Here is a 13,243-nt window from a genome sequence, read left to right as displayed (position 1 = left end):
ATATATTTGAATAACATTATTCTATCTAATAGTTCTGGACATATTATTACACTGTTAATTACTGCTTACTTAAAAGGCTATTTGATGAATCGCCAAACACCATATTAAATGCCATGCAACACTTCCATGGATTCAGATTTCTTTGACTGATCATAAATCGATAAACAAATATGAACTCTGTTTCAAAAGTGGTAAAGATATAGTCATATCGGTAGAATTTTCTAAGTGACATGAACAAATCTAACAAATGATATTATGAACAATTCGTATTTCTAAGTGACATGAACTGATGTTATGAACAATTCGTATTTCTAAGTGACATGAACTGATGTTATGAACAATTCGTATTTTTAAGTGACATGAACTGATGTTATGAACAATTCGTATTTCCGTTAAAACCCGGATCATTAAGACGACTAGAGACTTACATATTTTATTTTTGTCTTCAAAGGAAGAGAGATAGAGAGAGAGAGAGAGAGAAAAATGGAGTAAGTATTGTTTTGTTTTTATTTATGTTTGATTGTTTATGCCAAATTGTTTTCTTGTGATTCTCAGAAAATATTAATTAGAGTCCCGACATTATCGATTTGTACAAGTATATAGTTTTCCATTTAATTATAATATTTAAAAACGGGGAAGCATAAGTAAATCGTTGTATTTTCCAAGTATACAGACAGAAAATGTTGGATCGCTTTGGCTGGGAAATGTATTTCGTTTACCTCGGTCTCAGTGAAATTTCGTTCTTTTTTAAAAGAAGAATCCATCTAAGTTTACGTATCATACAACATGTAAACAATTTTCGTTTTAATCCATCTGGCTTTATGAACGCAGCTAAACATCTTTACTGTATGCAGTCAAACATGTGTAAGTTTGATCTTTTATTATAGGAAGGAAAGTATTAGAGAATATTCAGATACATTTATGGAGTCCTCGCGACCCATCAGCAAAGCTTCCGTCAAGGCAGAGGACGTCCGCCAGCAGTACACAGAATGTCAAAGTTGTCTAAAAGAGTACAACGATAACGACGTTGTCCCGCGCATATTACCATGTCTTCACGCTTGCTGCCATGCGTGCCTCGTATCCATGGAAAACCATGGAACCATGAAGTGCCCTGTATGCGAAGTACGACACACGGTCCCAGATAGCGACCTAGATCAGTTCCGCAAGGATGACACGAGGAAATACTTGATTATGCACTTGAAAGTGCAGCGAGGCAGCCCAGACATAGATTGTGAAGAATGCGGTAAGCAAAAGAAGGCCGTCAGCCGATGTCATGAATGTGGCCAGTTCCTCTGCACTGAATGTGCCGATATTCACATTAAGACCAAAGTTACCAAGCGACATAAGATAGTGACTCTTGCAGAACTGAAGGAGTCCCCCTTCGAGGAATTTCAGAGTAAGCAGACTTGTGAGGTATCGGGCCATGAGGATCAAACCTATGCATTCTACTGCAAAAAATGCGATCGTCCCGTCTGCGCACTTTGCGCCATCCAGTCGCATCCAGATTCACAAGGACATAATATCAAACAGATAAATGACGTATATGTCGAAGTCAAAAGAGTAGTCGAGGGGCTAATGTCGGACGTGAAACACAGAACCCTTTCTGCGAAGGACACCGTTACCGCCATCGACAATACAGTTGACGGTCTGGATTCGGCACTCAAGAAAATCACAAAAGAAATCGATAACGCTTTCGAGGAATGTGTTAAAGCCTTGGATAGACGTCGGGATGAACTAAAGGACAAACTGCATACAAAGGTCAAAGAGAAAAAGAAGATACTGGACAAGCAATTAGACAGTATTTGCTTCCACAAGAACAACATGGAGGATTCCTATGAATTCTCTAACAATATGGCAAACTACAGCACCAACTCTGAGTTTCTCTTTTTCAAGAACAGCATCATCCATCGTCTAAACGAACTTCGGGAAGAAGATTTTGATATCGTTCCTCATGACAATGATGAGATCAAATTTAAGCCAGTTAAAATGGGCGAAGACTTCAACAAACTGAGCCGTGAACTAGGTTCCATTTGGTCAACATCGGCCTATCTTCCCAATACACACGTGGAACCCTTTGACATATCGATGGATAGGGAGCAAGTGTTCATGAAAATCACACTCTTTGACAGCGAGGGTCACCAGGAGAGTGAAGGTATCTCTCTCTCTCTCTCTCCCTCTCGTTTTCATTGTCATTCATAAGAGAAGCAGTTAAAATGTTATAGGGGAGAGAAAAGTTTATGGTTACACTAAAACAAGTAAATTTGTAGCAATATTCGATAGTAAATTTCCATTTCCAGTGTGGTGATAACTGATGAATAGAAACAATATGACTTAAAACATTGACAAAGACACATAATCCATTGTTAAATAAAACATCTTTATATGTTGTAGAGTATGATTATTTATTACAGGAGATGTAGATGTGCGAGTTGAGGTCACGGACCCCAATGGAAGAACGCACGGTGCTACCATAATAGATTGCACAGCTACTGAGGGTCTGTTCAAAGCCAAATATAGGGGCACTGTGAAGGGAAAGCACCGGGCCAGTGTCTTCGTAATGGGAACCATGATTCCTAACGAGTTCTCCTTCCACGTTGGGAGCGGACCAATGGTAGACAGACTGGATCTGGAAATGGAAATGGGTATGGCATAGGACGCATATTAAGACATCTGTTTTTAAAGAACGGAAAATTGTTCAGTTCTTCAGTTCTCAAACTGTCCTTCATGTGCAGATTTCACTGCAGCTAATTTGCTTTGTCCAAGAAACCTTTGAAAGAAGTTTTACGGTTTCAGTTGTGCCATTCAGGGTGATTATTTCTTTGTTTTCACCTATTTATTCAATGACTGTTGTATGATTGCCGCTGTACACTGTTGTGTTTCATTTTATTAACATGTTCGAGTGATCAAAAACGAATACTAGTAGATCACCTTTGAAAATGAAATGCTGGTGATATAAGTATGCCACGGAATAAAAAGAATATATATATTCGGGATGTTTTATCACTGTGTCAGTTTTATAATCTTTCAGAGAAAAGAGAGCAGAGGGAACTCGGCGATCCAATGAAAACAGCAACGCCAAGCGGTAAGTAACTACTAAGTAATTAAGTGACTACTAAGTAATTGACTAAAAAGTTAGCAAGTGACTACTAAGTAAGTACTAAGCAAGTATGTGTGTAAATTAGATTGTTAGCTTTAACAATTTTAGTAGTATTGCTACGATGTCTACAGTGTGGCAGTTCATAGTGATGTCTAGGACTGTGACATAATGCCGCAGATTACACCCAGTCACATTATCCTGACACCAGGCCAACCATTCCGAACACTAACCTCTTAATACTAAGCGCCAAGCGAGGCAGCTCCTATTACCATTTTTGTAAGTCTTTGGTATGACTAGACAAGGGTTCGAACCCGCGACCTCCAGCATCCGAGGCGGACGCTCGAACCACTTAGGCCACCGGAGTGGTCACTCAGTAAGTAAGTGGCTACTAAATAAGTAACTTTTAAGCAAGTGACTACTATGTGACTACTAAGTAGGCGATTATTAAGTAACTACTGTCAGGGACAATAGAAGAAAGATACATGCATATATAACTTTATTAAATAACTAACAAACTAACTAACTAACTAACATCGACCTAAAACACTGAATGCCTTTTATGAAATATTTCCTTTTTATGCACCTTAAGATACAGTTAATAGGAACTAGTCTATGTACATACAGCTTTGAACCAGACGAATCGTGAGGAATTTGCTCACATAAATATATCACTATCTCTCCCGCATCACACCCCCACGATATGTTTGAGATAATTCTATAGTAAAATAAACGGCCATAACTCCTGTGTAAAACTGCATGAATACAATGATTTGTTAACATGCAGATCATCTGACGATGGCCATAATATGTACTTAGTTTCAATACAACCCACTAAAAACTACACATTTTTCATGTATTCTGTTCGGCTGTTGGTCAACAAAGAACTCTTACAAAGGTCACTGGAGCACAAATAGTCATTATGTGCATTTTTAGATGATAGTCATAAAACGTACCAAGTTTAACAGTACTTTGTACAAAATTCGTAATGCAAGTTGCGTTCCCAAGATCCTGTTTTAAATTACAGCAGGCTGCTTGACAAAAAGGGCCATAACTCTAACATTTGTTCGAAAGTACAATGTTTTGTAGATTTGCGCATGCCTAGATGATGACCATAACATGTACAAAGTTTAATGACGATCGATTTGAAAAGTGAGACGAGTTTTCTTTTTTAATATTCAATCATGCACTGCCTCCAGATGCACGACAAAAAGGTCAAAAACTGGAACAAACATTATGGGATGACAGTAATTTGTCCAAATGCACAGGTTCAATGATGAACATAACAAGTTTAAAGAAAATTGACTGAAAACGGTGACAGCATTTGTATTCAAAAGATTCCATCATACACTGCTTCAAGTTCCACGTTTAAAAAGTGCAATAACTGACAACAACCGGAGGAGTACAGACAACGACAATTTCACGAGTTTCATGACTTTCCATTGAAAACTATGAGACTAGTTGCGTTTACAACACTTCGTCATACACTGCTTTCAGCTGAAAGGTAACAAAAGCTATAACTCTTATAAAAAAGAAAATAAAATACTGTGGGAGCAAAGTAATATGTTATTATGCACATCTTAATGTATTTATCATAATATTAACAATTTCATAGCAATCCATGCAAAAACAATTATAAAAAATAACTGTGGGTAGCTGCGATAACATGGTTGACAGACGCCGCATTACGTTAGAAAGCAAAAAAGGACAATGCAATAACTTACAAAAGTCAAAGTGATTTGTCGATATGCGCATCTTTAGACGATGACCATCACTTTTTAATAACTTGTATGCCTCCCATTTAAAAGTGATTTGTCGATATGCGCATCTTCAGACGATGACCATCACTTTTTAATAACTTGTATGCCGCCCATTTAAAAGCTGAGCCTGATCGCATGCCCAAGCAAGTCGAAAAGAACATTAACACTTATACAAATTGCAGAATAGTAATCTGTTGATAATTATTGTACTTTGTTATCAACTGATAACCATAATATTTACCAAATTCGTGAAAAAGAAGAAAGAAATAGGAACTTGTTGCGCAGACGAGATTGTGTGACAGACGGAGAGAAGGACACGACGATTCATAAATCTCAAAGTTTGTATGTCAGACGTTTGAATAGATCTACATAGGTTTGGTGATTTCATTACTTGGTCACGAATACAGAGAGGGCCTCAACTGGAACTCGTAATGGTGGATGTTCCTAGGGATTTTAAACCAATTATGCAACACCTACCGAATAAAATTGAGTCTGTAATCATCTAGAAGAAAAGAAATATAACCGTGGTAAAGTTTTCTTTTTAAAAAAATCCTTTTTATATCATGAAAATGCAGCCTTCCTAGCGATGCAAATTTGTTACAATAATGTAATGTTCTATATTTGATTAGTATATTCAAGAAACTTCAGGTTTGAAATTATAAATAATTATGACTAATCCTGTTACAGAGGCAAGTCAAGCGATGACCCCGATTACGGATTTCATGCTGGGCGATATTGTTTGTAAGTATATTTCGTATTTGTCTAGTAAATCAGCCCACCCACCCCCCCACGGGTCTGTACTGTAAATTTGGTGGTTTGAGGTGGATTCCACCTGTTCATCAAACATTGCATTTAATGCAGACACACTTGTCGGCTACACATCAGTACACATATCGATGGTTTTAGATACTTATCGATATTTTTCGCGGCTCCTGAGTTAGTGTCTGTTGAAAGGAGCTTTCAGCGATCTGTATAACATATTTCCATATCAAATCCGATGTTTGACAACTTGTGGAACATAACTCTAACGCCCATCGCCATTAAAATGTTACGGGCTACATCGCTGGATGATTGACTATGCTATAAATATTGAACGGACAGTTTGATTCAAATTGTGTCGATTCGAAGTATTTTGGAAGTTTAGTTCATGTGACTTGTCATGTGACTGCTTTCACGATTCAGCAACGAGCTAAATTTAAAAAAATGGACATACTAATTTTGCATTGTAAACCAAATTGCTCAGAACACGTAATTACCCTGTCCATTTTGTAATTTTGTATTTTGTAAAAATACAAATATTTGCATGTCAGTGAGAAATTCAATTAATAAGTTAGGTGAGTAAGTTGATACGTGCGTGAGCAGGTAGAATGATAGGTGGACGGGTAGGAAGAAACAGTTTATCAGTATTTGCAGATTTAATCATCTAGTTTTGAGCAAGGTGATCTTCCGAAGTGAATTTCAGTAATAAATCCTTTCCAAACTAATTTGAATTGTTTTACACAACTTTTTTCTTCTTGAAGGTCCGGACTTCGTGTTTGACGCAGTGACATGCCACAACACTATAGACATTTTGGAGGAAGGTAAGACGATAAGAGCCAAAACATCTCGAACGAAGGGCAAAGTCACGACTCGTTTAGAGCCCGGGAGACTGCAGATTTACCGTGGTGCTATGGCCAGTAGACCTATGCATAAGACAGGCTTGTATTACTGGGAAGTTGGGGTCGTTTACAAGATCCAGCGCCTTATTCGACAAGGCATGCTCTTTGAGTTTGGCCTCGCCAAATTGGACTGCATCGACAAGCACCAATCAGTGGACTGCCATCCTGCCGCGTGGTCCGTCAGCGCGCGTGGATGTCACGTGTGTGGCAAGATCTGTCTGCAGACTTGGCACAATGGTCAGCTGTTGACCCACAAAGCATTGTCGCCAAGAACACCTTCGCCTCCTGGTACTTTCGTCAGGCAGTACTACGGGTTCATGTTGGACATAGAAAAGAAGCATTGGATCATAGTAGATGTCAAAAACAAGAAAATGCTGTTCCATTTTAAGAACTTGGTCATCTCGGAGATGTCGGAGCCACTGTGGCCAGTGTTTGGTGTTTACAGTCCAGAAAATGTTTCTGTGGCCATAACTCTAAAAACCGGTCGGGCTATCGACAGCATACCAGAAGAGGCCCTGGAAAATCTCGTGGCGTAATCGTTACAGAAAAGCACATGCTAGGCGAACTTAGCACGTTTAAACTCATAACATGCGTACCGCATACGTACTTCTGCAGTTGCTCGCAAAGTTTGGAATCATGTTAACATCTTAGGACGTGTAGAGGAAATGTCCCCCCCCCCCTCAAGTCGACAGAATTTGATTAAATTGGTTTTGGCGTTTGTACATAACAAATCGTTAAATTTCATTCAATATGTATATAACTTTCAATGAGTACAGTAGCATTTAACTAGCAGTACTGTACATCGTCTAGAGTAAGAAATGCAGGCTAATACTTTTGAAGAGATTCTGGGAATTGAAAAGGCATTAAAAAATATTTAACCTCAGCTTACAGTAGGAAGCCTTTTAATCCGGAAATTAATATTTTTGAGTTTTCCCGGAATTCGGTGTGGGTAAATATAAACTACGAAACAGTATTTTTAAAAATGGAAAAATTGTAATGAACATAAAAGCTCTGACGCGATACTATTTTAAAGTAGCGGATTTACGATGCAGCCGTAGCGTGTTTCAGTGCCTTTGCTTTTGATTTAATTGAAAATGATCTCGTAAAATATAAGGAAGATTTTTTGTCACATTTGAAACTTGCGGAAATACAAGATCAGTTTTCCTCGGTGATTGTTAAATAGTCAGCCGTCATGTGGCAATTAGTACGCTTCCAAGTCAAACAATATAATCACTTCTTGCTGTGTCTGTTTTGTTTGTTTGTTTTCCTTTGGAAATATTTTTTTAAACTTGTGGCTCTGATTTTTACATCACCTGGTTGCAAGGTCATGCGAGCTTATGGTATGCCCCTTCGTCCGTCTGCAATTGCTAATTTCTTCCTGTCACAAACCACTGAACCATATTAAACCAAAAAATTAATATAAAACATAAAAATACAACAAAAATAATTTAAAATATATCGTGTGGCTTCGCGAGATGTTAACCTACAAGGGTTATATAAAATGTTTTCATTGTAATACCCAAAACACTTAAAGTTGCACTGGCTGATTGAGACACCCCTCCTGCATAGCGTCTGTTTACAAAGTGATGTTTAGTGACATTATATGAAACTTAATAGAGAAATTTGGTGGAGTGTTTGCAGAAGGTAGTTCCCGATAAATTGTCAGTTTACGAAAAATGTCTTTCAGAGCCTGTTCAATCGGTAACAGCAATCAATGAAGCATTGTACAAAACCTTGGTCTCTGTCTACCTAGTCGTTCAACCAGACTCGCACGATTCCATGGGAATCTTAGCCATACAAGAGTTCGATTAAAAACCGAGCTTGTCTCATATCGTCAGAACTGGACTTCCCCAAAATTGACTTAATAGGTTGATAAAACAAGGTGATGTCATACTTATGGTCATTTTCGATGGCTGGTTGAGATATACCTCCTGCGGCAGTAGTGGTATTAAATTATATACTTTTAAATTTTCAGTTCTTACATTATGAAAGACTGCAAAAAATTTGTCTAAAAGAAGCGTCTTGTTGTCTCAATTTTACTGAAGTACCAGAGATAAATGAAGGATTTACTACTTTCGTATGGCAAAGCAAGCTATCGCAAAGCAACGCAAGAGTCTGTTTGAATGAGACCACCTGCCCATATTGTATCTGCATAGAGTATTTGCAGTTATCATTCTGGTGGAAAATAAGGTAATAGCTTCACCCCCGTGTGATTAATTACGCAAAGCGGGTACATTGTAATTTCATCCCTTCAGGAGGATTTTCAAAAAGCAGCGTACAATCTAATCGTTTGATAGACTTTAGCCATTAACTCTAGCACCTGCTGCCGGGTACCTTTCCTCCCTTAGCTCTTCCGGACCTCCTGTACCATGATGGAGATGTGGAACCATTTCCACCCGTCAAATCCTGGTGTCCCGATGTGACGTCATAGTGGCGACCAATCGCAACTGGCGTCACATACTGCTTTGGTAGATACCTGGACTAGTTGATTGCAGACTGAAATTCATTTATTTAACATGAGTATGTGTTGGGTCCATTCCCACTCGTGAAAGCCCTTCATTCAGTTCTTTAGGGACTTATTGTCCCACGACCTGAGGCTAAAATTAACAGTGCTCTTTGAGCACATAAACGCCTGTGGGATGTGGCTCTAATTCCTTCCCCCAAGAAGTATTAGCATCCTGCTGTGCAGGAATAAACAAGAGACACATACACAATTGTGCACACGCCTCTATAATCCAAACAATCAATCAATTAACTCTAGCACTGTATTGTTAACTGTTAATCATTTTGCCAGAATTCAATACAAAAATCATTGAAATGACAAATCAAACACTCTGGGGTCGAATGGTCTGGGCTGGCAGTGGTGTTGTGCACTCACAGTTTGACTAGGCTCTGATTTTGTTTTTTTCACAGCACAGTGATGATCGGTCCAGATGAGCAAGGTCAACCAGACCCTTGTATGGCCAAGGTCACAGTAGTGAGCCATGCAAGGATATGGTTGAACGAGACCAGTACAATAATGATCTACAATTATATGTGGTTGCTGTTACTAAAATGAGATAATCTGTTACTATATATATATATATATATATATATATATATATATATATATATATATATACACACACACAAAAACCTTTCAATGACACACACACACACACACATCCCATTATAACATACCTAGTTATAATGAGATTCTGGGTACAATGCAGTACCATTGTGGACCCCATAACCAAAGTCATACCAATGTCTAACAATACAGTTGAAACCTGGTTTTATATCTTCATTTCCTTTTCAAAAAACCATTATTTAACACATTGTGTTAATGCCAGCTATACCACAGTTACATGTATGCTATTTTCAATATATCGCGGTTGGCAGCTATGGACCCCAACTACTGCTTTATAACAAGGGAGATATGTATCTCTCTTTTTCTGTCTGTCTGTCTCTCTCTATATACATATACGTGCCTGCTGAATAGAATTCACCAATTTTTATGGAATCCATTGTGACATAAAGCCATTAAAGTTTGTAGAATGCATTGTAACATAAAGGCCTTTAAAGTTTGTAGAATGCATTGTGACATAAAGGTCTTTAAAGTTTGTAGAATGCATTGTGACATAAAGGCCTTTAAAGTTTGTAGAATGCATTGTGACATAAAGGCCTTTAAAGTTTGTAGAATGCATTGTGACATAAAGGTCTTTAAAGTTTGTAGAATGCATTGTGACATAAAGGTCTTTAAAGTTTGTAGAATGCATTGTGACATAAAGGTCTTTAAAGTTTGTAGAATGCATTGTGACATAAAGGCCATTAAAGTTTGTAGAATGCATTGTGACATAAAGGTCTTTCAAGTTTGTAGAATGCATTGTGACATAAAGGCCTTTAAAGTTTGTAGAATGCATTGTGACATAAAGGTCTTTAAAGTTTGTAGAATGCATTGTGACATAAAGGCCTTTAAAGTTTGTAGAATGCATTGTGACATAAAGGCCTTTAAAGTTTGTAGAATGCATTGTGACATAAAGGTCTTTAAAGTTTGTAGAATGCATTGTGACATAAAGGCCTTTAAAGTTTGTAGAATGCATTGTGACATAAAGGCCTTTAAAGTTTGTAGAAATGATGCTGGTCCACAATAAAATGTAGTCCACCATTATTAAAAAATATAGAAATATTTCAATTATTTTCTCTCAAAAACGGAAACAGAAAATGATCCAATTCAACAGAAAGCATTCTTGCATAAAAGTCGTTAAAAATTATTAGATTATGATAATGTTATTAAATATGGCGACCATTAATAAGAATAGTAACCATTTCAATGACTTAATAATTTAAGAAAAAAACACCAAAAGCCATGCATACAGATTTTAACAACACTTAGACATAAAGTGCTTTTAAGTTTGTGCAGAAGCTGTCCCATCAACCTTCATATATAGTTACTGCAATTAAAAATGGAAAAATCTTGATACAATTTCTTCTTCTTAGGTATCTGGGAATGAAGAGCTTACAAATCTGATGCTGATCAGCCATCAAATAGAACCACTGTTACTAAATTAGTGAAAACATTCAAAACCCCTTTCACAGTATTAGACCAAATTTCATGAAAAGCATAAGGCATGCATGCCTTTTAAATTGAAATAAATGATGCTGATCATCTTCAAATATGACCAGCCTTACTTATCACAGAAAAACATATATATATATATTTCAGACTTCACCATGCTAACTCATTTTGCTTTCCCAGTTCTTTTACTTTTAGGTAGGTGTCAACCAGGTGAGTGATCTCAGGTCCATTTGTGCTTTTAATTTGTTTGAGATCAGTGGTGGTGGCATTTTTCAAGCTGCATTTCTAAATGATTTCCATAACACCTAAAATGATATTATTATGCAAGTTTTTATTCTTTGTAGAAAAATTTTAATCTGTAATAATTATATTTAATAAAGACTTGAATGCATTTTTGTAGTATATTTTACCATCAGTTGTCCACCAAGAGTATTATTGTATTTATTTCTACTTGAAACATGGCCCAACCATTATTTTCTTTAGAAAGTCCTGAAGAGCATGCTAGTCATCATGCACGTGTTGAATTGTAATATTATTTTCTTTAGTGTTTTTCTGATGTCCTTGTTGAAGGTACAGTACAAGGTCTGAGGTCAGGAGTCTTGGCCCAAGTTTGGTCGTATTTGCCTGAGATCTGGTTGTATTTGTCAAGGACCTGAACACTCAGGCTTGGTCAAAACAACTGACCAAGAATCTACATTGCTAACAAACACCCATTAAATGGCAACTTGACAGGTTTAATACTTACAAAACAAAACAGTCAGCAAAGCAGGTTTTGTAGTATTTTTAAATGTTACTTTTTTAAAATAGTCTATACATCTCAAACTGCTTCTTCTTTAAGATAAGGCTATATATATATATATATATATATATATATATATATATATATATATATATATATATATATATATATATATATATACCCTGTATAAATAACTACAAAGCCTGCTTGCCATGGTTCAGTATGCGCTGCTTTCATTGCATTACTTTTGATAAATGATATCATGCACTTTTGGATACCAATGGGAATATTTTGGGTATGATTTTAGAATTATGACAAGTTTTTAGATAGGGAGGAGTTTTACTGGAATAGGGGTTGGATTGGAATCACACAACTGTGGAAAACACAGTGATTGTAAATCTTTTCTGAAAACTGAATTTTATTTTGTATTTATTCATTCATATATTCATGCTCTTCACATGCCAATAGCCAATCCAAATGGATGTTTTATTAAATTTATAAGAAGTTGCACATTTTTCTTAATAAAAAAAAGATTTAAATGAATGGATAACAGTACAGTGTGTGTTTTGTGTGATAATATCAGGTGAATAAAACTACAATATACGTATTTTACAAATAAAATGATGGATAGTGGCAACAGATGTGTGTATGTGTGCATGTGCCTAATAAGTCACTTACGAAGCCAACTGATAAACTATCTTTTTGTGTAATATATAGTTAATAAAAGTCATACACATGCAGATATTTTTGTTTTTATTTACATCTATGGCAAATATATATATATATATATATATATATATATATATATATATATATATATATATGTACAAATAAAAATCTATTCTAAATGCACCTTTTAAACTGAATATTGATCACAAATATTGATAAACAATTTATGTTGACCAAAAACAAAGAGAAGAAAAATACTTTGATGGCTTGAATAGGTTTCGACTGATTAACGATGAACCACTAAATGTGTGATGTTAATGTATCATACACATTAAAATGTATAAACAGTAACATGTAATCAAGTCTAAAAACATATTTCAACCTTTTCCAATATTTTTGAAAGGTACTCTAATATAAATTATGGTAAAACAATCTAATCAAAATGTTTAGTTAATGGTTTATCACATAAACAAAACAGTTGCTGATTTGATGATATGTACCAATGAACCATATTTCTGATTTCTAACATGAAAAATGATAGCAAAGAATATATGTCCCGTGTCTTCTCATAACACTACACAAAATATGAACCAAAAACAAGAGTAGTGTGAACAGGCACATGATACACCTCCCATATGTTTAATTAGCTTCGATGTAAACAACCGAGTTTTGCGGAGAGAACATTTTTCTACTTGCAGTCAAAGTGACCTTGACAGTGTAAGCCATTAACAAGGTCAGGCTAAGGTATGCCATGTAGGACTATTT

At 36.3% G+C, this 13,243-nt stretch overlaps 1 protein-coding gene across 1 annotated transcript; it reads left to right on the top strand.

The window, feature by feature from the left end:
• Positions 1-223: 223 nt before the first annotated feature.
• Positions 224-12,549, top strand: LOC149784847 (E3 ubiquitin-protein ligase TRIM45-like). Its single transcript, XM_089978411.1, has 6 exons — positions 224-488; positions 888-2,152; positions 2,412-2,642; positions 3,029-3,082; positions 5,542-5,595; positions 6,375-12,549. The coding sequence occupies exons 1-6, from the start codon at positions 484-486 to the stop codon at positions 7,046-7,048; spliced, it is 2,283 nt and encodes a 760-aa protein (XP_089834537.1). The 5' UTR covers positions 224-483; the 3' UTR covers positions 7,049-12,549.
• Positions 12,550-13,243: the final 694 nt, after the last annotated feature.

Source organism: Sinohyriopsis cumingii, chromosome 13, assembly GCF_028554795.1.
Source record: "Sinohyriopsis cumingii isolate HCF-2022 chromosome 13, ASM2855479v2, whole genome shotgun sequence".
In the NCBI taxonomy this organism is placed as follows: domain Eukaryota; kingdom Metazoa; phylum Mollusca; class Bivalvia; order Unionida; family Unionidae; genus Sinohyriopsis; species Sinohyriopsis cumingii.
This window is presented reverse-complemented; position numbering and strand designations above follow the sequence as displayed.